Source organism: Schistocerca cancellata, chromosome 2 (assembly GCF_023864275.1).
Source record: "Schistocerca cancellata isolate TAMUIC-IGC-003103 chromosome 2, iqSchCanc2.1, whole genome shotgun sequence".
Taxonomy (NCBI): Eukaryota; Metazoa; Arthropoda; class Insecta; order Orthoptera; family Acrididae; genus Schistocerca; species Schistocerca cancellata.
The window spans coordinates 1,120,797,775-1,120,819,518 of record NC_064627.1 but is presented as its reverse complement, the minus strand read 5'-3'; the positions used below and the strand labels follow the sequence as shown (position 1 = coordinate 1,120,819,518).

Below are 21,744 nucleotides of genomic sequence, written 5' to 3'. Positions count from 1 at the left end.
TAAGCGTCCAGCTTTCTGAACCGTACAGTACTATGGGGCAGATAATAGTGTTCTATATCTTCGTCTTCGTGGTGATTGACAAAGCTTTACTTTTGAGTGGGTTGCTTGCTTAGTGAGTACAGACATCTTGACCCTGAGGCTATTGTTTCTTTTATATTCATTGTTATGATATTTTGACTGTTGAAACGTGATCAAAGGTATTTAAACTGAAAAACTTTTTCTGAATTCAGAATGTTGGTCAATCTCAAAGTAAGGATTTGAGTTTATGACTCGACCTATTTCCCTATATTCTGTTTTCTCTTGGTTTGTCAAAAGCCCCATTTTGCTGGCACTGTGCCTGAGAGATCTGTACATGTCTTTCAGTTCTTCTCCAGTTCCACTCAGCAACACTATATCACCTGCATAAGCCGGGAGTTTTACTTCACTGTTTTCGAATCGGAGACCATTGTATAGCTGTAAATTACTCTCTCGAACCATTTTCTGTGATGCAAGGTTGAAGAGGACACATGAAAGAGCGTCTCCTTGTCTTAAGCCTGTTTTAATTGGAAAGGCAGGGGATATGGATCCTCTGAACTTCACTGGTGCCTGGGAGCCATCCATGCACAGTTTTGTCATCTTAATGATTTTACTGGGTATACTAAATTCTCGTAACGTGTTGTAGAGGCTACTTCTGTGGATGATATCATAGGGTCGCTAGAAGTCAATGAAGAGGCAGTGGATGTTTTTGTCAAATTCCCAGTATTTCTCAGAGATCTCATAATAAACAAATTATCAGTTGTGGAACGGTTTGTTCGAAATCCAGCCTGGTAATCTTGAATAATGTTTTCTGCATAAAGTTCAAGTTTTTCCAGAATGATCATTGACAGGTTTTTGTACGTTATGTTCAGCAAACTGATTCCTCTGTAATTTCCACATTCCCTTCTGTTTCCTTTCTTGTGTGTGGCACAAATTATATGCAGTTTTCCAATTTTCAGGCAGTGTTTCAGTTTTCCATATCATTGTGACAAGGTTATAAATCCGTTTGTGTAATTTGCTTCCGCCTTCTTTTAACATCTCTGCTGACATCTGGTCCTCGCCCGCTGCCTTGTTGTTTTTCATCTTTTGAATGGAAAGTATTAAGGCAGCGAATTGCAGGTATTACACGGCCCTACATGAATGCTACTAAGGCTACATAAAAGGCAACGTCACCCTATGACAGTTGGAAAGTAGAAGTGGTAACAAGTTTAAGGAACCATCTCTAGGTGTAATTATACATTAGCCAAACACGATAAAAGGTGTAGCTTTTATCTTTAAAAAGTAATGACTGAAAACGCATCAAGCGATCGTAACGGAGTGTCCGCTGAGTGCTCTTGACTGGCACTAGCAAACACAGTTTGAATAATTAGCTGTAATGTGATCCCGATGATTACAAAACATTTGTGTGAAAAATAATTCGAAAAACGAAGAGTATAGCTACAGCAATGAAACGAAATCAGAACAGCTACATGTAGATTCGTAATTTCTCTTAGGTTTAAAAGTCAATGAAGGACAACGCTAATTTTGTCTGATACATCAATGATACTCAAATTAATCACAAACTAGTAGTCCCCAAGATGCGCAATGATAAATTTAAGATTTTTATTTTGCGTACCGCCAAGAGACAATAAGTAAAATTTGCCTATAAAAAAAACTGACCTTGGGTTTACATTTCAGAGGTGTAAACTCGTAAGAGCGAGTTATTTGATAAGCTTAGCTCTACAACTCTAGCAGTAATATGTACAATAAGTGAATTTATGAGTTTTTCAGCAAGAGATTGACGGTCATACAAGACCAGTTGTCATATTGACGTGATAAATGGTTTTTAAGAGCTAGTAGCCGCAGACATATGCCGATGCGTAGTGCAAAAGTCTCAACTGGAAACGTCTGAAATTTTTCGTAAGTAAAATTTCTTCAGGAATTCGTGAAATTTATAAAAGATTTTTGCAGTAGATTTAGTGGGATTAAACGCCCAACTGCAGCGTGATGTTCAAGACTTACAATGTGAATTCTTGAATGAGTTTGTGGATCAGTCTGTCGTTACACTCACAGCATGTAAGTACACGCCAAGTCCCCATTTTATTTAGTAACTTATAGCCTCATTGTGTTAGGACGATTTCATTCCCATAGCTATATCCGCCCTTCAAATTTGTCACTTAGTAGGAAGCTAGTTGAACAGTAATCTGTCGCCCGTCCCCTAGACAATAACGTAGCCAACAAATGATGAAACCATTGTAACCATGGCAGGCTGTCAATTTTATTCTTTTACTGCACCGTGGATGTAAGGTACGTTACTGGTCAGTTTCGGCCTTACTCCATTATCAGATGCATGATTCTGGTGACCTAGGTGTCAATCAATGTTTTTTAAACGTTTTTGCATGCGACACACACGTCACCAGTATCATAAATTGATAATAGTCTAAGCCCTACACTGGCCATTAATGAAATTTATATGCACTGTGCATTAACGAATAAAACTGATAGCCTACGGTGGTTAAAACGGCTGCAGCATTTACACGATACATTGAGGCTGTGAACCCGTCCATGAAGAAGTTATTAGCCAACAAAGTTTAAAGGTGTATTGGGAATAAGTCACACACTATCTTCTTCTATTTTCATGTGATGAAAACCACAAAATAATTTCAAAATGCTATTATTGGTTTGGGCCAGCTTATTTATGTTGACAATGCAACAGAAAACTTAGTTCAAGACTTGCAGCATGTGCATTCAGACTGATTGTCACCACTGGCTGGTCAAAATCGATAACAGCATTTTGTTATCGCCGTAAAGTAAAAGAAGGCAATGAGGTACCGCGAACAGAATAGCCCCTCCATGCCAATCAGTATGGAATTCCGAAACATCGGTCATGAGACCGGGCTCACGGTTTTGGAACACAACATCTGGAATTGCTGGATCAAGATTATCAGGCGGAAGCAGTAGTTCTTTACTCCCAGAAAACATTGTACTCCGTTTCGCAGCAGCGCTTGCTCAATGGAGAATCATCAATGAGTAAATGTGTAGCTTCAGGTGTGCTGTTCATGTCGTATATAAAGGACCAAGTTGATGGGACTAACGGTAAACTCGGGCACTTTGCAGGTGATACAATTTGTCTATAACGAAGTATTATAAAAAAAGAGAAATTTAAAAAAATTTAAATGTAAAGCTGCTGGAGAAGAGTGTTTGAGAAAATGTTTTCGACATGTGAGGCGCATTCAAAAGGTTGTCTGCCAAGGTTAATGAAGACGGTAAGGTTTTCTTCAATTTCTTTAGCCGGCAGCGGTGGTCTAGCGGTTCTAGGCGCTCAGTCCGGAACCGCGCGACTGCTACGGTCGCAGGTTCGAATCCTGCCTCGGGCATGGATGTGTGTGATGTCCTTAGGTTAGTTAGGTTTAAGTAGTTCTAAGTTCTAGGGGACTGATGACCACAGATGTTAAGTCCCATAGTGCTCAGAGCCATTGGAACCATTCAATTTCTTTTAAATCGTCAGTGTCCTGACTTGTCTGATGCGGCCCACCATGACTTCCTCTCGTGTGCCAACGTCTTCGTGTCAGAGCACCACTCTCACCCATCGTTCCCGGTTATTTGTTGGTTTTATTCCAGTCTCTGCTTCCCCTGCAGCTTTACGGAGGTGGGGGTAGAAGGTAATAAAGGACGGCCAAGAAAGCCACTGGAGAACAAAATAGAAGAAGTAATGCTTCAGAAGGTACTGTGGATGAAATAGTTAGTAATCGCGATTGCATATAATAAGACCTGGATGTCTGTGTATCTCTCCTACCTGTGTGTACACCGCGAGATAGATGAGCACCGTATTAAATTAAGTATGTAAGCACTTCGGCTTCTCTCCAAGGCCACTGTTCACATTAGATGTATCCAAGGCTTTCTCTACGCTCTCGCTTTGTAGGGAGGAATGCACAGTAAATCCAGATGCGCGTTAGATAGTGAAGTAGCATGCAGAGCTAGAGTGGATGGTTAGTTTCAAGTAAAAGCTAGTAGAGACAACATCACGTATTCGTAATCTGCTAACGAAAGAGGCTCTAAAAAATTAATCAGTCTTAGGTGGGAAACTGAGTCCATCTTCTAATAATAAAATGCAACAACTTACGAAATCATTCACTTTTTAGTACATTGTAGCAACCACACACAACTGTCTATTTTCAAAGAGAGGTTCTGCTCCGCACCACGAACTGCCTGTGAGGTGATTGTGCCATAACTTTATCTTCACCTCTGAGAAGCCATGGTGCAATCAAAAGTAATATCACAGTACCAAGTGATAACAAATTAGTGTACCTGTATTATTCATCATGCTTTTTTTCCTCAATAATACAAAATAGTTGTATTTGTTATCTGTTACTATGATGTGTTACCGTGGTCTGTTGTAAGATACCAGGTACACCTTGCGCACTTAGAAGAATTTATTTTTGTAACCAAAAGCATCAACCGGCCGCTGTGACCGAGCGGTTCTACGCTCTTCAGTCCGGAACCGCACTGCTGCTACTGTCGCAGGTTCGAATCCTGCCTCGGGCATGGATGTGTATGATATCCTTATGTCCTTAGGTTAGTTAGGTTTAAGTAGTTCTCAGTCTAGGGGACTGATGATCTCAGATGTTAAGTCCCATAGTGCTCAGAGCCATTTGAACAATTTTAACGCCTGCCTTTGTGGCCGAGTGGTTCTAGGCGCTTCAGTTCGGAACCGCGCTGCTCCTACGGTCGCAGGTTCGAATCCTGCCTCGGGCATGGATGTGTGTGATGTACTTAGGTTAGTAGCCATTTGAACCATTTTTGAACAATTTTAACCAAAAGCATACCTGAAGTAACAGCGGTACTTGCTACATGGCATGTACACCGAATAACAATGCGAAACAATGAAAAAAATCCGAGTAAGTGCGAGTAGTAGTCAAGCATCGAGGGTTCCGTACAAATTAAATTATGTATATAGATTGCTCATCTATCCCGGGAGTCGATAATTTCACCGATTTTTGCCTGTTATCGATGTCAATATTGGCAACGTATCAAGATTTGTATAAATAGCCGTATCTTTTGAATGCGTTGATGCAGGAGCTAAAATTAGTATACCGCAAAGGGACCGTGGACCTTAGAACGTGACAAAAATTTTCTCTAGAAAAAGGGTATTAAGATACAGACAGGCAGTCCGATAACATATGACAAAGTTTTTTTCGTTTGTTATAATTACAAATTACAATTTTCAGATTTTGTCCCTTTAGTTGCACTATGTAACCTTACTTTTTGCCAAATTTCATGATTCAAGGCCAAAGGACAGTACCCTGAAGCTTTGATGAGTGATTTTGCGAGTCTGAAAATGTGTGGCGTTATTGGCAGTATGTTTTGCTTACACTGAATTAAAAGCTTACGTTTCTTATACCAGCAAGGGACCGTAGACCTTAGTATGCGACGTAAGTTTCAGCTTCATACGTCTACCCCTTCCTGAGAACAAGGTGTACTAACCGAGGGACAGACAGACTGCCAGGTAACAAATAATGATTTTTTGTGATATAATTACAAATTAACCATTTTCGGATTTTTTCTTTAGTTGTACTGTGGAAACCTGCTTATTGACAAATTTTTGCCGAGCGGGTTAGCCGAGCGGTCTGAAGCGTCTTGCTTCGGTTCACGAGGCTCCCCCGTCGGAAGTTCGAGTCCTCTCTCGGGCATGGGTACGTCTGTTGTCCTCAGCGTAATTTAGATTAAGTTAGATTAAGTAGTGTGTAAGCCCAAAAACCAAAGACTTCAGCAGTTTGGTACCATAGGAACTTACCACATGAAAATGAAACATGTAAATTTCATGATTCCAGGTCAACAGGAAGTCCATTATAAGCTCTGATGAGTGAGTTTGTGAGTATCAACGCATGTGACACAAATAGCCGTATCTGTTTATAGCATTGACTAAAACGCTTCAATGTTTCACAATACCAAGGGACCGCGGACGTTAGTGTGTTTCATAAATTTCATCTCGATATCTCTATTCGTTCCTGAGAACAAAGGGTCATAACAGTCGTACACACCTACGGACAGACAGATAGACAAGAAAGTGATCCTGTAAGGCTTCCGTTTTTACCGACTGAGGCACGAAACACTGAAAGAATGAAGTACCATCCAAGTGAATCGCACAGAAGTGAATAACATGCATTTTGTTGATACATGACGCGGAAAATAACTTTTCCTCATTAATATGAAGTACTCTTCACTGAACAAGGTCCACGTACAGTACTGGTGTTACAGGAAAATATGCCATTCACGTGGGAAAGGCGTAATTAGGGAACAGCCACCTCATGGAAAAAGATTCATCAATTCTTCACAAACAGTTTCGGCTCCTGTGTAACTTTGAGTGAAGACAGACGATCCAACAGATAAAGAATTTCACATAAAATAAAAACTCTTAAGGTGTACTCATTATAGCTTCTTAATAGCAAACCGTCAATAATAAACACCGAATCGGTTCGGAACATCCTTCACCGTTCGAAAAAGTGCAAATGTTTTTATGGATAAGTGAAAGAATTGTTTCACACTGTACTGATATGAAATGAATTATGTCCTTATAAAGTGTAGCCAGTTTCCCAGAAGTTTAGTAATTTTGTGGTACCTGTTTCTCAGATTATGAATCATCTGCTCTGAGACGCTTGTGTCATTTTCAAGCAATACATCAGCATAATGTACATCTTGTTTTTAGAGTGGAATAGCTTCTGCAAGCGACTAAGTTCTTCATAAATGAACATGCAGGCTCTGCGTAAGAGTGTTGGAAACCCCGAGCTTGTATGCAAGGTGGTGAAAGTGGCTCCATTTAGATACAAATCGTTATACGTATGTCTGTAGTTGTTATGCTACATAACCCAGTGCTATGCCGGTCCAAAATCTCTGCTGTAGCAGGTATGGACTTCTACCCCGCAAGTAAAACTCATCGTGCTTTGCTCTGAAACAGCAGCCATTAAGCATCACTATCATCATTAAAGAGGTAAGGAATTACCGATATCGAACAACAGTTTATAACCACAAATTCCTGCAGAATACTTTACAAAAAAGCGAAGGAAGGGGAACTTCCAGTGTCTAGCGTACAATGAAAGTGCTGAAGTGTGTATGTTGTTTTAGCCCCCACTGACGTAGAACATTCCAGGATCATATAGCTTCACCATACAGTCACTGTCAGGATTAAAAGAGCACTGTCATTATGTTCTGATGAGTTGCTTAACACAATATTGAATCTCTTGCTTCAGAATAGTTTAAAGGAGCATCCGTTTCCGAAACACGACATTATGAATTGGCATCGTGTAACTAAAGAAGCTGCAGTGGCAAACTCTCATATCGTAATGGAGAACGAGTTGACTTTTTTCTGTCTATTTCTGGAAGAAAATATTCATCTACAACACTGATGGAATGAGAGTAGTGGAATGGAGGGAGAAAAGGCAAGACCTCACGCACTGCGGACATACAAAACATCATCGAACCACAGTGCTGGAGCTTTTCCAGGGTTGGACTAACGTTGACTTCTGAATTGGGTACAACATCTTGTAACACGTCCGGGAGTACTCACTGTCCTACTTCTGGTATGAACATCTATATTCTAAGACGATAAGAAATCACAGGTTGCACTGCTTACATTGTAAGTCATAAGTTTTGGTGTCAACTTCTAGGTGACTGTCTGTCCACCAGATGATTTGGACGAGCGTACGCGTAACCGAAAACAGCGCGGATGATTGTTGATGATGCGAAAGCCGAGTAATCGAACGAAAGTTCTTATGCTGGCCACGCATACACAGATTTCTTTTGGTACCAGTCCTCCTTGACACTAGTAATAAATTTTAACACTATTCATAAAGTTAAATTTACAGTTCACAGTTCTCAATTGTACGAGCGCGCGCATAACCGTCGCGGCGCTGCTGATTGTTGATGATACGGAACGCGATGACCGAACGCACGTTCTCACACTCGCGACAAGATACTGGCACTTAAATGCTCTCTTTTGTGATAAATACTATTACTGATCCACATTAGTTCATTCTGAGAGACCGAACACGGCGCGGATGATCGATGAACGGTGCGACACGCAACGAGAGTGTACACAAATAAGTTATTGGCGGCACTGCTCACTTTTAATTACATCCTGACGAACTTTCCTCTGAATCACTTCCATATTTCATCACTTTACTGTAATAACACTTGCAGCAACACTTCAACTTCCATACTAACAATGCCTCTCATATGCAGAGCTACCGACAACAAAACATACCATTTCCGTGTCCCGTGCTCGACTCTGCAAACGTGCTGCCCGCAAAGATACTCCGCAACTAAGCCAGCGATATGACAGTACGCTTACAATCTGAGTTATATTCCTTTATTGTAGTTTCTCTTTCAGTGATACGTAGAATGATGCGCACATATCTACAAGAGCACTTCCGGTTCTAGTGGAGTTTTATTGAAGCAATCACTGTCTAACGATGTTTTCAGAAATTTTTTTCTCAAACCTCGTAAACATGGTGTTCCGGCGTATGGACAAGCGGCGGCACGAAGACGAAGATCGTAAGAGCAAAGAAGGCTGTGAGAAGACGTCAGCCAATGGCCCGCTGACAGAGCGCCCTCTATCCGAAGAGAATATAAGCACCGCTTCTGCCAGCCTTGGCCAGACAGTATTACGAGGCGTCTTTTTTAAGTTAGTACCGTTTTCAAATTAAAAAAATACATGCTAAGATATCTCAAGAATGTTATTTTTACGTGATAGCCTGTACCTTAATCTACTTTTCTACACAATGTCTGTCAATTGTCATAACGTTGTACCAGTTTTTGAATACCCTCCTGATAGAAGTCTGCCGCCTGACTTGTTAACCACTGCATCACCATTGTTTTGACTTCGTCATCGTCTTGAAGACGCTGACCGCCCAGGTGTTTCTCAAGTGCAGGAACAGATTGTAGTCACTGGGCTCAATATCGGGGCTGTACGGGGATGATCTAGAGTTTCAGATCGAAAAGGTGTGATGAGATCTTTGGTCTGATTCGCCACATGCGGACGGGCATTGTCTTACAGCAAACGATGCCCTTGCTCAACTTCCATGGACTGTTGCTTTGATTCTGGTGTGACGTAGGCCACCCATGTTTTATCGCCCGCAACTATTTGGCTTAAGAAATCATCACCGTCATTGTGGTACCGCTCAAGGAAAGTCAATGCACTGTCTAAACGTTTGGTTTTGTGCACATCCGTCAACAGTTTCGGTACCCAACGTGGGCACAATTTTCGGTAATTCAAGTCCTCGGTCACAATGTCGTACAAAACACTACGAGAAACATTAGGAAAATCATCCCGCAAGGAGAAAATCGTAAAGCGTCTGTTTTCTATCACCTTATTGTCCACTTCCTGCACCAAACTTTCATTAACGACCGATTGACGCCCACTCTGTTGTTAATCATGCACATTTGTGAGGCCATCTTTAAATGATCTAAATATCTTAGCACATCTTTTTTTTTTTAAATTTCAAAACGGTACTTACTTAAAAAAACACGACTCGTAGCACAGCACCAGGCTGGGACTCGCACACCAGCGCAATTGTAGACCATCACTACGACAGCAGTTAATACTGATCCATATCCATTTCTTACATGGACATTGTCTGTAACGAAGAACATTACTTATTTGCATGTCGCCCATCGCTTGCGACACGTTCTTATAAATACAAAGTTAAATACTGTAAATCTTCTTTATTATAATAAAAACTACTTATGTGATTCGCTTGAATTGTTGTATAGCATTCCGAGAACGCAGCATCCTTTAGGCATCCCATACGAAAGAGTGGCAGGACCCCACAGATGGTGTAATATTTAACCCTATCACGGCTACGGCCATATATGAACGCCCAGCAGGTAGAACTGACAAACAGCTAATGGCATACGTGAACGTCCTGCTGGTAGAATGTTCAGACGGCTACGGGCATTCATTTATGCCAGACAGGTAAGGGGACCTGACGGCTGTGGGCATTCCCGTACGCCCAGCGCAGGAGCAGGTCAACAAGCACAACAGAACGACTCGCTGTTGTCCTCATTAGTGCATATACGTTGTCACGGAAATTACGCCTATGGCCTGAAGCGGCACACTGCAAAAGGATAAATTTACTCTTGCTATGTGTTGTATGATAAGATGACGGCGGAGTACATCCACAAGAATTTTAATGTGCGATCGAAATTGTTACAATGCAGAGTGATTGGCACCATTGTGCAAATGAATTACAGTTTTTTTTTAAATAATTTATAAAGCCAGCTAATTTTCAACCAAATTAATTAGTTAATTACTTACCAAATTTTAAGTATTTTGTGCACCAGAATGTTCGCGCACGTGGAAATATAAAAGACGCACATCTACATTACTATCATGAATTTTATTCTGTTTTTTTACTAGTGCATGTGAGTGAGATTTATTTTTATTTTCAACATTGTTATAGGTTTCTGTGTAACATTTCCATCATTTCTTATATTAATTGTCAGGCAGTGGGTTAGTAATTAGAAAAATATACTCAGTCCATTCAATTTCCCGTCCATCTTATTATTTCTCTTACGAGCAACTAAATTAATGTTTAATTTTTCTTTGTTCTCCGCAGTAGTGAGCGTAACGCGTTCACTAAGAGTTGTGGTTTTTCGTGATTTCGAATGTTCAGTCTGACGGCCTCACGTTCCTGAATTTTTTGTAGATTAGATACTTATTTGGGAGTTAAAACATTCTGTAGGTGCACTGTACTGCTCAAAGTCGTAAATATTATTGGTCCACACAGATAGCTACCTCAATGGGCACAGTTTTTTCATTGTGCTGCCCAGCAGAGATGTGCTAAGAACTGTGATACGTACAGTTAAAATCATATCAATGGAGAACCATATCAGCGCTGCCATAAACCTTACAGCCTCTGTGATTAGGCAAAATGACTTTCGAGAATTTGACATTCTTGTGTAAATAGTTCCGCGTAGTCAGCGCGTTCACAACTTTCCCACTAGAGCGCGCCCCACTAAGCACAACAGCGCAGGCGCAGCGCTCGTCCATCTCCGCACTACGAGATGGTGCTGCCTTAGAGACGGGCCAAATTCTGCTTCCGCCGAGCCGCGTATTAATATGTAACGCAGCCAATGAGATTGCTGCTAATGTAGAACCTTTTCTTCTCGCGGATCACACTCGCGCAGTGATACATGAACGCCCGAGGTATTATAACGAGTGTACAGACCTCCAATTAGTCAGTCTGCATTTATCTGCTTTAGTCTGTACCAGTCAGTCTATAGTCAAGTTTCAGTCTGCACCTAATAAGATTACCATATTCCTGTACATAGCCATGAAGATAAATGTATAGACACTTTAGTCAAGTATCAGAGATATATGAGAATAAGGTTAACGTACCAAGACCAAAGGAACTTCAGATTGTCAATTGTAAATAGCATCCAGAATCAAGTTATGTAAGGTTTATGCTTGTTACTATTTTAATAAATTTGTGTGAAAATTAATCAAGTTCAGTTTAAAGTTGGTCACCATCAATCTGCTACTGTAAACGTGCAAGTGGCGTTTCTATCATCTGACCTAACGGCAGAAGATAAACACGCCACGATAAGATCACGAGACATATTGCTGACACTCGCCTACTTCGTTAGAGCGACAAGTCAAATAATCTGATGGTGTGTGTACCGAAGGTCCTACAGTACGCACACCACAGACATCATGTCAACTGTCTCTGGAAAACGCAAATATAAGCGAGGATAGAAACGTTCTAAGGTGTTCAACCGCATTGCGGTAAAGTCTTTGTTCTGCAAGATTCACAGTCGCTTGTTGAGTCAACTAAAGCTGTGAACTCAAATCCAACGCACACAACTGACTTCTTTGATTTTAAAGTGCTGCTGAAACATTGTTGCCAATGCAGGCTTGTAAGATCCCTAAACGAAGTATGATCGAAGTGTCTCATATTCATCCATGCCAAGTAGTAATTAAAAATTCTTATTCTGAAACAAACGAAAGAAAAGTGTAAATGGATTATAAAGTGGAAACACAGTGACAGATGTATACCATGCTGTACTTCATCTGAACGAGCAGTCATGTGTATTAATCGCAAAACAAAAAGCCTTTTTGGTCCCATGTTCAAGTACTGGTCCGACACACAGATTTAATGTCAGGAAGTTTCATATCTGCGCACACTCCGCTGCAGTATGAAAAATTCATTCTGGAAACATACCCCATACTGTGGCGCAGCCATGTCTCCGCTATATCCTTTCTTCAAGAAGTGATAGTCACGCAAGTTTCGCATGAGAGCTTTCGTGAAATTTGGAACGTAGGAGATGAGGTAATGGCGAAGGTAAAGCTGTGAGGACAGGTGGTGAGTCGTGCTCGGGTAGCTCAGTCGATAGAGCACTTCTTCATCAAAGGAGAAGACCCTGGGTTAAAGTTGCGGCCCAGCACGTACTTTTAATCTGCTAGGAAGTTTTAGGAAGACATTTTCTTCCTCAGCAGGACAGGGAATTCTACTGTAAACTCTGCAATATCTGATCCCAAGGGAGGAACTGTGTAAAAAAAAAAAGTCGTTAATACTGACGTGAGAGCTTTTTGCTGAATTTAATTTCGTTATTCTCTCGTAAAGAATGTAAAAATCATTAAGAATGTTTATCGTTGAGTAAGGTTGTTAAAATAATAGTGTCGGATTTCATTAGTGATAAAACGTAGTGCCTCTGTGTTAATGGCACGTGAATCAAAAACTTTCTTGTTGACACATAGTAATATCCAGTTTCTGGTATGGCACCTAGAACGTTGTTAATCAGTTATTTATTTTCTATTTTGTCTCTCTGTTTCTTGCAGTGATGAGGTGGGGAGAATAGTTCCAAAGTATCAGAAGACCTCCTCAATTTTTAGGGTTTCGTATCTCAATCGACAAAAACGGAACCCGTAAAGGATCGCTTTGTCGCAGTTCCGTCTGTCTGTCTGTTGCTCAGGAAGGGGTAGATTCATCAAGTAGAAGTCATATACTAATGTCTATTCTTCCTTGGCGGTGTAAAAAACTTCAGCTTCTGCACCAATGCAGTCAAAAGAAACAATAGTTTATGAAACATAATTTGATACTCGCCAACTCACTTATCAGAATTTAAGGGGTGCTTCCCGTTGACTTAGAATCATGTAATTTTGCAAGAAGCAAAGATTTACAGCACAAGTAGAGAAAAAAACTCGAGAACTGGTAATCTATAATGATATCATACTATTTTTTTGTCATTTGTTATCCGAATGTGTCTGTCCATGGGTTAAAATCCCTTTTTATTTGCAACGGGTAGAGTTACCAAATTGAATTTTATGTCACATACTAAGACCAATGGTCGCTTGGTGGTTTACAACATCTACGCTTCTAAGACAGTGAAATCAAAATAGCCGCGCGGGATTAGCCGAGCGGTCTCAGGCGCTGCAGTCATGGGCTGTGCGGCTGATCCCGGCAGAGGTTCGAGTCCTCCCTCGGGCATGGGTGTGTGTGTTTGTCCTTAGGATAATTTAGGTTAAGTAGTGTGTAAGCTTAGGGACTGATGACCTTAGCAGTTACGTCCCATAAGATTTCACACACATCTGAACATCTGAAATCAAAATAAACGGTCTTTTATGTCATATTTCGACACTCACAAACTCGTTCATCAAAACTGTTAGGGTGCTTCTCGTTAACCTAGAATCACTAAATTTGGCAAGAAGTAAGATTTTACAGCACAAGTAAAGGAAAAAAACCGGAAAATTGTTAACTTGTAATTACATGACACGAAAAAACATTTTTATCATCTTTTCCGACTGTCTGTTGCGACCCAGTTCTCTCAGCAATGGGTGGAAGTATCAAGTTGAAATTTATGTTACATGCTAAGGCCTACGGCCCCTAGGTGGAGTAAAAACTTTAAGCTTATGCGTCAATGCAATCAGAATATCCGGTCATTTATGTCACGTATTTTGATACCGCTAACAGACAAAAATCGTCGAAATTCTCTATTTCTGGGTTGGATGAACTATCTGCACTACTCCAGAATGAGATTTTCACTCTGCAGCGGAGTGTGCGCTGATGTGAAACTTCCTGGCAGATTAAAACTGTGTGCCCGACCGAGACTCGAACTCGGGACCTTTGCCTTTCGCGGGCAAGTGCTCTACCATCTGAGCTACCGAAGCACGACTCACGCCCGGTACTCACAGCTTTACTTCTGCCAGTATCTCGTCTCCTACCTTCCAAACTTTACAGAAGCTCTCCTGCGAAGCCATGTCTCCGCTATATCCTTTCTTTCAGGAGTGCTAGTTCTGCAAGTTTCGCAGGAGAGCTTCTGTAAAGTTTGGAAGGTAGGAGACGAGATACTGGCAGAAGTAAAGCTGTGAGTACCGGGCGTGAGTCGTGCTTCGGTAGCTCAGATGGTAGAGCACTTGCCCGCGAAAGGCAAAGGTCCCGAGTTCGAGTCTCGGTCGGGCACACAGTTTTAATCTGCCAGGAAGTTTCATATCTGCACTACTGTTCAAAACTAAACCAACAAAGTGCTACTTCCCCGTCCTGTGTCTGATTCACGATATAATCATACAAAGTGTCGACATATGTCCGTACGATCGTGTTCAGCGCGGAAGACGGCACTCCAGTCAACAGACAACCACGCCAACCATGACGTCAGGATAGTTATCACGCGGAGTACTGTTTGCCAGGTAGTCCCACATCTACAACCGCACGGTGCAATATGGTACCCTACCAGACACTGCGGTGGAGGGCCTTAGGAAGAATGGAACCAGGAGAAAGTTGAAATGAAATGACCGTATAGCATCGTTGGGCGGGAGGTCCCATTCGGGGAAGTTCGGCCGCCAAGTGCAAGTCTTATTTCAATCGACAACACATTGGGCGACTTGCGCGCCGGTGGTGAGGATGAAACAATGATGACGACAACATAACACCCAGTCCCCGAGATGAGAAAATCTCCAACCCGGTCGAACCCTGGCCCGCTTGCATGGGAAGCGAGCACGTTACCACCCATCTACGCAGGCGGACGGAAGCAGGAGAGTTGCAAACTGATGTGGCCCTATGGGTTAAAGTGAGTCGTTTTGTTGGTTCTCAGATGAGTCGACAGTTTATGGAGATGGAAACTGTATCCCATAGAGCAGGATAGGGCCGACCATGTGTGATTTCAGAAAGAGTGGACCGTTATTTGACTGTAAGGGCACGACGGTACCGCCTTGAGTATGACGTGTTGTCTCGATGAAAGCGGCGTACACAAGGCTTAAGCAGTGTGGTTTTATTATTGGAAACCTGCTGCCTGTTTACCTCTGGCGTGTCTTCACAGAAGGGAACGTCGAGCGCCGTCAACACGCCACCTGGACAGTCAGACGGTGGGCCAACGTTCTTTTCACAGCTGAGTCCAGATTTTGTCTGGAGCATCATTCTCGGCGGATTTGCATTTGGATGTCGTAGGGAACACGATTTCGGGACCCAAACATTGTGGAAAGAGACTGATATCGAGGAGGATCCGTAATGGCGTGGGCAGGGATTACGTTGACGGCTCGAACACCCTCTTCATGAAATTGTATGGGTGAATCAACAAGATTTTACTGCTGTCAGGTACAATGAGGAGATCTTGGGATCGATTGTTGAGAGGTGCTGTTGGCTGAGACTTCGCGTTGATGGACGATAACGCTCGACCTCATAGAGCACGGATGGTTGTTGTTGTTGTTGTTGTTTTTTTTTTAACGGAATATATTGCACGTATGGGGTAGCCTGCTGGCTCTCCCAAATTCAATTCCATAGAGCATGTCTGGGATGCACTAGGGAGATGGTTCGCACCACGTCAGTGTCCACCAACCACTCTCCACGACTTGTGAGCAGCTCTGCAAGAAGAACGGGCGTCATTGCCTCAACGTGAGATTGATGACATCACTCACAGTATTGGTGCCAGAGGTGGTCGTACCCCACACTGAGCATATTAATCAGTTGTCAGAATGTGTGTGCAAATCCGTTAAGTTGGAAAAAAACGAACGACATATTTATTTACGCTGTATTTCATCGTTTGGAGGGTAGTTATCTTCACATAGGGTGCTTCCAACAACCAAAAATAATTCACCACAGTGGAATAATAAAAATCGAAAACGGACGATAATGTAAAGTGTATCTTGAAAATCATGTGAACAGCCGTCTGATGATGAACTTGGCAGTTCGAAACCGGTAACGGCGCTATTTACCTAAAGAAATAACAGTGTTAATGAGTGGCTGGTTGCTGTTTTCTTCTTTGTAAGAATTAACCTACATTAATTGTACACAGCCACTGTCTAACAATGTCAGTTTTAGACAAAATAACATTTTTGTCTACCGTTATGCATGTTGCAGTGGATTACATTCCTTATTCTCTACGGTGTTTCTGCTTTACTACCACCTGTTTATTCTGTTTTGTGGCAAAATAAGCGCAGCCTCCCAAAATTTCCGTTTTTTGCTTTAATCTTGGAGAACAGTGTATACATATTTTTGTACTGATCTTTCGGTGCGCGAGTCCTATTTGGACTTCTCCGGATTTTTTACGTACAAATAAGTTATGCAGAGAAAGAGGTGCGTTGTGTTTTTTCGTTTTGGTTCTCCTGACATATACGAGAATTACCGCATAGAACCTGTTGCATATCCACTGTTTTTTCCGTAGATACTTCCGTCTCACCTGCGCAGGAGTTGACGGAAAGCGTTAAATAGACACATCTTGCAGTTATATACGTTTGCCTACAGACTCACTCAGCTAAGGGAGTTTTCTTAGACAGACGCGGTTACCTGGCACCGGAGGTCGTAGCTGTAGGCGTAGGGGACGCGCGCGGCGTGCGTCATCATCTGGACGGTGCGCTCCTCGGTGGGGCTGACGCGGAACGGCTCGGGGCGCGTCAGCTTGGCGGGGAAGGGCTGCTGCCAGGCGCCGTTGAAGTAGACGGCGCTGGCCACCACCAGCGCCGCGTCGTCGCTCACGTCCTCCAGGACGCGCGCTATGCGGCCGCGGGTCGCCGCCGACACCCAGCCGTTGACGGCTGCCACGGCGGAGAAGCGGTCGCGCGCGAAGTCGACGGAGAACTCGTCGCTGGCCAGCACCTGGCGCACGTTCCGCCGGTACTCCTCGTTCAGCGGGAACGTCGCGTCCACGAAGAGGGCGCTGGCCGCGTTCGCGATCACGCTCTGGAAAGTACAAGTTCAGTAAAAATTCCAGTTCCCACTTCAGTTCAATACTACCTGTTCAAGCTGAGAGGAACACAGATACGTTTTTGTTACTGTAAGGACAAATTTTATTTCACCCGCATCTACATACACTACTGGCCATTAAAATTGCTACACCAAGAAGAAATGCAGATGATAAACGGGTATTCATTGGACAAATATATTATACTAGAGCTGACATGTGATTACATTTTCACGCAATTTCGGTGCATAGATCCTGAGAAATCAGTACCCAGAACAACCACTTCTGGCCGAAATAACGGCCTTGATACGCCTGGGTATTGAGTCACACAGAGCTTCGATGGCGTGTACAGGTACAGCTGCCCATACAGCTTCAACACGATGCCACAGTTCATCAAGAGTAGTGACTGGCGTATTGTGACGAGCCAGTTGCTCGGGCACCATCGACCAGACGTTTTCAGTTGGTCAGACATCTGGAGAATGTGCTAGCCAGGGCAGCAGTCGAACATTTTCTGCACCCAGAAAAGACTGTACAGGACCTGCAACATGCGGTCGTGCATTATCCTGCTGAAATGTACGCTTTCGCAGGGATCGAATGGAGGGTAGAGCCACGGGTCGTAGCACATCTGGAATGTACCGTTCATTGTTGAAAGTGCTGTCAGTGAGAACAAGAGGTGACCGAGACATATAACCAATGGCATCCCACACCCTCATGCCTGGTGATACGCCTGTATGGCGATGACGAATACAGGCCTCCAATGTGCGTTCGCCCTGAGTGGCCGAGCAGTTCTAGACGCTACAGTTTGAAACCGCGAGACTGCTACGGTCGCAGGTTCGATTCATGCCTCGGGCATGGATGTGTGTGACGTCCTTAGGTTAGTTAGGTTTAAGTAGTCCTGCGTTCTAGAGGACTGATGACCTCAGCAGTCCAATAGTGCTCAGAACCAGTTGAACCATTTTTTGTGCGTTCACCGCGATGTCGCCAAACACGGATGCGACCATCACGATGCTGTAAACAGAACCTGGATTCATCCGAAAAAATGACGCTTTGCCATTCGTGCACCCAGGTTCGTCGTTGAGTACACCATCGCAGGCGCTCCTGTCTGTGATGCAGCGTCATGGGTAACCGCAGCCATGGTCTCCGAACTGATAGCCCGTGCTGCTGCAAACGTCGTCGAACTGTTCGTGCAGATGGTTGTTGTCTTGGAAACGTCCCCATCTGTTGACTCAGGGATCGAGACGGGGCTGCACGATCCGTTACAGCAATGCGGATAAGATGCCTGTCATCTCGACTGCTAGTGATACGAGGCCGTTGGGATCCAGCATGGCGTTCCGTATTACCCTCCTCAACTCACTGATTCTATATTGTGCTAACAGTCATTGGATCTCGTCTAACGCGAGCAGCAATGTCGCGATACGATGAACCGCAGTCGCGATAGGCTACAATCCGACCTTTATCAAAGTTGGAAACGTGATGGTATGCATTTCTCCTCCTTACACGAGGCATCACAACAACGTTTCACCAGGCAATGCCGGTCAACTGCTGATTGTGTATGAGAAATCGGTCGGAAACTTTCCTCATGTCAGCACGTTGTAGGTGTCGCCACCGGCGCCAAGCTTTTCTGAATGCTCTGAAAAGCTAATCATTTGCATATCACAGCATCTTCTACCTATCGGTTAAATTTCGCGTCTGTATCACGTCATCTTTAATGACCAGTAGTGTACATACACGGCAAGTTACGACCAAATGCATGACACTGGATATCATTCCTTAAAGTTTCTGCCCGTTCCAGTCGCGTACGTTTTACAGGAAGGGTGATTGTTTAGAATGCCTCTCTGCGTGACGTACTTAGCCTAGTCATGAATAGTTCTCGGGTATTCAGCCGGGCGGCGTCTCCAAAAGACGTGACATTCGACAAGCCTACTTTCTTGGTATACTCAGGTGTTTCTGACGACTGATATCTGCTGGATGCTGCGTTTATATCCTCGCCTCTCCCCCCATCTCCCCGAAATCTCCAGCCATCCTTCTCCAGGCACGGATCTGGTGAGGTGATGGGGAAGTGCGTCGTCGGGCGTCTATCCAGGGTCCTCAGTAACACAGCGGCTGGCGCCGGATGCGTATCTCTGCTGGAGTGGCAACAATGCTTCTTCGTCCTCTTCAGTTGTCATGACATGAGCGGGCCTCCACTAGATTGCCGCTGTCCTTTGGTTATGCTCAACATTGGGTCCCATGCCAAGCTTATTTGAAAACTACTGCCCTTATTTATCTGCAGTGTCTTTGAAAAAACAACTTGGGTGCCGTCATAATTCATGGTATGTCCGTGGGAGACGCACTACTCTGCCACAGCAGACTTTGTCGGCTGAACGTTGTCGGTGTGGCGTTTATGCTCAGTGCATCTCCCCTCGTACTGTCCAGAGAATCTGGCCTACATACGTCTGGCCTGACAAAGGATGCAGCAGACTGCCGGTTTCCGGAGTCGTAGGCCATTCCTGACTGATGCCAATAAGGTTTTCGTCTTGGCCTGCGGGCGAAACACGCTCTTGACGTTATGTTTCCGGTGTATTCTTCCGATTTTTGCTGCAGTTTTGCCGACATATGAAATAATAGCAGGCTGTGGTCTCGGTTTGTTCGGTTATAAGGCATGTTGTATCTGACGGTTGCTTTAACCGTTCGTACGGCACACGGCCTGAAAGTGATGCAGTTCGTGTACTAGACTGTCAGAGTCTGAGATTTCGCTTTCTCTGCGCACTGATGTGCCTAGGACACCTGCTCCTGTTTACACGGTCCTTATTTCTGGGAGGGGGGTGGGGGTAATTGAGGTCTACCTCCAAACATTTGCCAGTTCAAGTTTTTGGAGATTTCTGGGACGCTCTCCCATGACGTAAAAAACGTGTGACAACTCGTGCCGCACTTCTTTGTTTGTGTTCAAAATAGACTGTTAGTCCTATTTGGTATGGATCCTAAGCATATGAGGATTATTCTGAGGTAGGCACAAGTGATTTTGAAGCTGTACAATCTGTAGACTCACTGTATTTTCCCAATATCCTGCCAATGTACCAAAGTCTACCACTTGCTTTACCTTTGAATAAGTCTATGCGATCATTTCATTTGTTTAATACAGGATGTTTATAAATGAATATCGGGATTTTAAGTACATAGAGCTGTTTATGTCTACAATGGTTTACATCAGTTTACAGCTTGAACATTTAGCTATTTTTCGACATAATCACCATTTCTGTCGATGCATTTTTGTAGAGGCTGTGGCAGTTTTTGTATGCCCATGTCATACCAGCTCGCCACCATACTGTTCAGAAACATATGAACCTCTTCTTTCATCTCGTCGTCGGAGCTGAATCGCTTTCCGGCCAGATGTTCTTTTAACCTAGGGAACAGGTGATAAGTCACTGGGCGCCAAGTCAGGACTATAGAGTGGGTGGGTGATTAGGTTCGACTGAAAATGCTGCAGGAGAGCAACGGTTTGCGGAGCGATGTGTGGGCGAGCGTTGTCATAGTGCATGTGTGCGTCCTTGCTCAACATTCCTATTGCCCGTTTGAGTTTTTTCAGTCTCACAGTACCTGTCAGCGTTAATTGTGGTCCCAGTGGGCGTAAAGTCAACCAACAATACCCCTTTCCGGTCCTGAAAAGCGGTTGTCATGACTTTACCGGCAGACTGTGTTTGTTTGAGTTTCCGCGGCTTTGGCGAAGAAGGATGCCGCCACTGGCGTGATTGTTGCTTGGTCTCAGGTGTAAAGTGGTATGCCCAGGTTCCGACAACCGTGACAATTGAGTCCAGAAAGTTGTCCTGTTGGGTTGCAAGGCGGTGAAGAAATACGCGGGAAATCAACTCGTTGCCGCACGTGGTCCTCAGTCAACATGCGTGGCACCCATCTTGCGCACACCTTCCGGTAGTTCAATGTTTCCGTTAAAATTCTGTGAGCGGTGCTTCGGGAAACCTCAGGAACCAACGTGCAGGTATCATCCAGGGTGATCCGCCGATCTTCACGCATGCTTTGCTCAACCTTCAACACTGTCTCCTCATAAATTGACGTCTCCCGCTCCTTTATTCGACGTGAATTTCGGTCCGACCAATTGCAAACTCTCTAAACCACTTACGAACATTTTTGACATCCATGCACGACTCGCCATACACTTCCGTCAATTGGCGATGGATTTCAATCGCCGTAGTGCCCTTTGCGTTCAAAAACCGAATAACTGTGCGCAATTCGCACTTGGCGGTTACGTCCAACGGGAGCTCCATTCTCAACGGCTGTCAGAGCGCCTCAGTGCGGCGTGTGGATGTTTACACACAGCGGGTGAAGCACTCTTCATAACAGTGTGACCAACTGCCACGCAGAGTTCTGTACTTACAAAAAATAGGAGACCTTACTTTTGGGATTACCCTCGTATTTTGTTGACACCGGCCTACATAGGGAGAAACGATCACCATGATAAAATAAGGGAAATAAGAGCTCGTACGGAAAGATATAAGTGTTCGTTATTTCTGCGCGCTTGGGACAATAGAAAATTGTGGAGTTGGTTCGATGAACCCTCTGCAAAGGCACTTACACTCCTGGAAATGGAAA

The 21,744-nt window shown here is 43.6% G+C and overlaps 1 protein-coding gene across 1 annotated transcript in view; it reads right to left on the bottom strand.

Moving 5' to 3' along the window:
* The window catches only part of LOC126150116 (leukocyte elastase inhibitor-like), a 160,056-nt gene that overhangs the window by 43,330 nt on the left and 94,982 nt on the right, over positions 1-21,744 (bottom strand). The window contains exon 3 of the mRNA XM_049915854.1: positions 16,767-17,159. Coding sequence (XP_049771811.1) covers positions 16,767-17,159 — 393 coding nt within the window. The remainder of the gene's footprint in view (positions 1-16,766; positions 17,160-21,744) is intronic.